Genomic DNA, 4,080 nt, shown 5'->3' with positions numbered 1-4,080 from the left:
CGATGGAATCTTACTAATTTGAAGTTCTAAATGAAGTCTATTTAAAAAACTTTTTGCACAGATGGGTTGTAAATCGCGAGACGAATCTAATGCATGTGTCGAAACATTTGATGTGACGTTTTTTTTCTAATTATTGATTAATCATGAATTAATTAGCATCATTAGATTCGTCTCGCTATTTACAGCACATTCATACAAAAAGTTTTATAAATAGACTTCATTTAGTACTCCATGCATGTGTCGAAACATTTGATATGATTTTTTTTTTGCGTTTACGGGGTGGGAACTAAACAGCCTCTTTGCCGTCTCCGCTTGGAAGAACTGTGCCAGTGTTCTGGGTGAAATTTTGAGGATGATGTTGAATTGTGTGGATGCCCGTGATACCTCCATTGATAAGGACTGACGAACAGAGATGAATCAGTTCTAACGGAGACGGTCCGCATGAAACTTGAAAAGATCCAATCAGTGTGGCACTGTGGCTACCATCGCCCCTACCACGATCGTATGCATCCAGGTTACCTAGGCCTAACTAAGGAACCAAACCTTCTGCTTTGATAAGGCGCTTTCACCAAGTATGCATTACGTCATATTCGGTAACTAAATTACCGAAATTAGCACTAACCAAGACCAACTAATTCAATAACATATCTGAAATGTAGCAGGATCTCATACAAAGTAAACAGAATACATTAGAATACACAAATCCCACGCTGCTCAAAGTTCAGACTTCAGAATACCCACATATAGACGTTTAACAGACATCAGCTCCCATGAATACAGGTCGCGTCTTATTCTTTACCAAGGACATGGAGACTAGGACACAGGCCGGCAGCTCAAGCTGAGCGCTCCCTAGAGACAGACCTAGAGCACGAACTGCGGCTGTGAGAATAGCTTTCCCTTGAACGACGCCTCTTGCCGGAAGATCTGCTGCGTGAGCGTTCCTTTCTACTACGCCCTTTCTTTGGAGAGTAGCTCGCTGATCTTTCAGACACTGGGGAGCAGCTTCGAGAGTAGCTTCTCTGTGATGATAAACTGCGGGAATAGCTCCGGCCTCTGGCTCTTGGAGAAGCACTAGGTGACCTGGAGACAGATCTATATCTGCGCCTGTAGGGTGAAGCGGATCGGTCATAGGAAGGTGACCTACGTCTCCTGTAGCGATATGGAGACCTTGAACGGTGCCGGCTGCTGTAGTAAGGCGAGTATGACCAGCGGCGATCATAGGGGGAGTATGATCTCCGTCTGTCGTAGGGGGAGCGCGACCTTCGCCTGTCATAGGGGGAGTACGATCGGCGTCTACTATAAGGAGAATAAGACCATTCACAATCAGGTGAATATCTTGAACTGTAACGGTCCCACCGAACAGGTGAGTAGCTTGGCGAATACCTCCGTCCTGGTGTCACCATATAATAAAAATGTCAAAAATTTATTATCAAGAGAAACTAACAATGCCTATTGTTCTGAAAAGAAATGGCAGCAAAGTTATCCGAAGATAGTAGGTGATTAGTTCATGACCACTTACCTCGTGATGATTTTGTACCAAGATACTTCCCAGGTGTTGGCGTTCTACCTCGTCTTCTTTTTGCCTGTGCGATAGGGGACTGGATAAGAAAGTGTCTTTGACATTAAAAAAGCAAGAGGGATCGATTGTTGAGAATCTGAATAAAACATTTAATACAAAAATATAAAATGTAGGGCATACAACCCTTTGGTTGAGGTGGCATGATTTGGTGTTAGGTTGTATGAGTTTGTTGCAGAGCAGCTACCAACATCTACCCTGTTGCTGTCAACAAAATCTTCAACGAACAGAAGAACACTCAAAAGTTCAGCTTAGAAGACTAATCAGAGATATAAATATCAGTCTGTAGAGAACTTAAAAATATTGAAGTTCACACGTAAGCAATATTCTGAATTTACCTTTTCAACAGTTATGACACGACCTTCCAAAACAGAACGGTCCAGATATTTGATGCAGCGATCTGCCTCCTTAACAGTAGCCATGGTAACAAAACCAAACCCTCGTGATTCCCTTGTCCAAGGATCTTGCACAACGCTCACATCAATCAGCTATAGCACAATCAGTAAGATAAATGGATCGTTGAAACAATTGTACTGAAATTTCTCAGAAATAACACTTTAAAGATGCAGATATTTTTCTATAAAGGCTACCTCTCCCTCAGTAGAAAAGTGCTTCTCCAGATCTCGGTCAGTTACACGAGCTGATAGACCAGTCACATACAGGTTGTTCCCAGGGTTTTCAGCATCACTTGAGTCCACACTCCTAAATAATTTACATGAATACCAGATATCCAAGTTACAAGCAACATAGATTGTCTGATGACTGATGTCTAGACTCTAAACTTAGGACATAGCAGAAAACACATTAACAAGTCCGAGGATAAGGACATACCTAGAGCGACTTCTGTACCTTGAATAGCTGCTTCTCCTGTAAGGTGAGCGAGATTCATACCTTCCACCCAAAAAAAAAATCACAACACTGAGCAAGAGGGTTTTTAGGCAAATGGAAACAATGCTATAGCTTTTAAAATAATGCCTACCTCGATCCTCTTGAGTAAGACATCTGCAAGACAAAGATACCAATAAATATATTAACATCCACAATGAGAATTCAAGTATTCAGGCTAATAGACGACAACATATATGAAATGAATACTGAATGACCTTTTGAAGCACAGTATGACTGCATAACATACACAAAAGCTTACAGACAGAAATTGTATAATATGATTAGCACAGATATTTCTAATGAAATAACATTCTCATGCAGCTACATGATGTAACAGGAGTCATGAACAAGAATTTAAGTCTGAACTACCACCTTGTTCCACTTCTATTTTTTTCGTAATGGAAATTGTTTATTTCCTTTTAATCCCCTTGTCCTACCCGTGTCCAAGTCTCATTCATTTGACTTCCAATACCAATGCAAGTCCACCACATATATGCATATAATAAAAACTAATGCACCCTAACATCCAGAATTAGCTCCTGGTACAATTTTTAAATTTTGTTCTGCCAATTTCCATTCAAAATCGAAAATAACCATTGGTTAGGTAAACATAGTAATGAATGGTGTGTGGCATTTGCATTTATTTAAACATTTATTCTCCCTGGAAATTTATAGCCCTCCAAGGCTCCAAAATACATTTGGTGCCCTAGTATCAGCTTTTTTCTCATTAAAATATTCAACATATTAACAAAGAAAACCCACAATCCAAACATAGGTTCTACTGCGCCAAAAGAAATAAAAAAAATGCCACAGCTGGTGATCCTTTGTTTAGTTACCTTCATCACATAAATCTGGTGCGTTTTCAAATTCAAACAAACACCAGAGTGAGATCAATCAACCTCTAACTCTAAATACTACATATATCCCTATCTCATGTGATGAACCTTCACTCGTAAATCGTAATAGCAATCATCAAAGTATAAGATGGCAGAACATGGGTATGTCACGAATACATCACTACGAAAGGGAACACAAACATTTTAGTGGCATTTAAAAGGCACGCGCTACATGGCTAAAATAATAAAGCCAGACACTAAAGAAATTCGCCTCACAATCGCAAATTCGCATCACACGAGCATCGTTTTGAGTAATAACTGATAAAACATAAACAAATCGGAAGAGGTACCTTTCGTGGCCGCAACGATCCTGCCCCGGCGAAGCCTTCTCGCTCCCCTCTCTTCTCTCGCGTCTCGACTCTCGCGTCGGTTATGGTACTGCCTTGGGATTGGGCATTCCTTCCCGGCGCTCCTTGTGCGCGTGATTAAATAGAGGTGGCCAGGGGGGCGCCGGGGAAGGTTCTGGATGGGGCGGACGCGAAGCTCTTCTTAAAGCCGGTTGAATCGGCTGGGCGCACGCACCACGCGTCCACGCCACCATCCCATTTACACATGGCGCCGCTTCGCGCCATCAGTTTTTCCTTTTTCATAGCTATTTTTAATTACATCTCCATTTCCGATAGGGCTACCTTTTAGGTGTTTTTCTGGCCCATTTGAGACCTGACTCAAGGCCCAGTCAACACTAGTTGAATACCCCGCGCGTTGCTGCGGGATTTGTGG

General features: G+C 41.7%; 1 protein-coding gene across 6 annotated transcripts; it reads right to left on the bottom strand.

Moving 5' to 3' along the window:
* Positions 1-618: 618 nt before the first annotated feature.
* On the bottom strand, positions 619-3,809 carry LOC120652911 (serine/arginine-rich splicing factor SR45a-like). Of its 6 annotated transcripts, none has more exons than XM_039930858.1 (8): positions 3,651-3,809; positions 2,556-2,578; positions 2,408-2,443; positions 2,167-2,278; positions 1,915-2,064; positions 1,703-1,793; positions 1,520-1,583; positions 619-1,390 (listed from the first exon to the last, which is right to left on the bottom strand). In XM_039930858.1, exons 2-6 carry the CDS (start codon positions 2,576-2,578, stop codon positions 1,770-1,772), a joined length of 345 nt encoding a protein of 114 aa, XP_039786792.1. In that variant the 5' UTR covers positions 3,651-3,809; the 3' UTR covers positions 619-1,390; positions 1,520-1,583; positions 1,703-1,769. The 6 variants fall into 6 exon arrangements, with proteins under 6 accessions (XP_039786792.1, XP_039786790.1, XP_039786791.1 ...); XM_039930856.1 differs by having other exon boundaries at positions 2,408-2,467; positions 3,651-3,806; XM_039930857.1 differs by having other exon boundaries at positions 1,520-1,793.
* Positions 3,810-4,080: the final 271 nt, after the last annotated feature.

Source organism: Panicum virgatum, chromosome 9K, assembly GCF_016808335.1.
Source record: "Panicum virgatum strain AP13 chromosome 9K, P.virgatum_v5, whole genome shotgun sequence".
Taxonomy (NCBI): domain Eukaryota; kingdom Viridiplantae; phylum Streptophyta; class Magnoliopsida; order Poales; family Poaceae; genus Panicum; species Panicum virgatum.
Note: the sequence above shows the minus strand (reverse complement) of the source record. Positions and strands in the feature narration are given on the sequence as shown.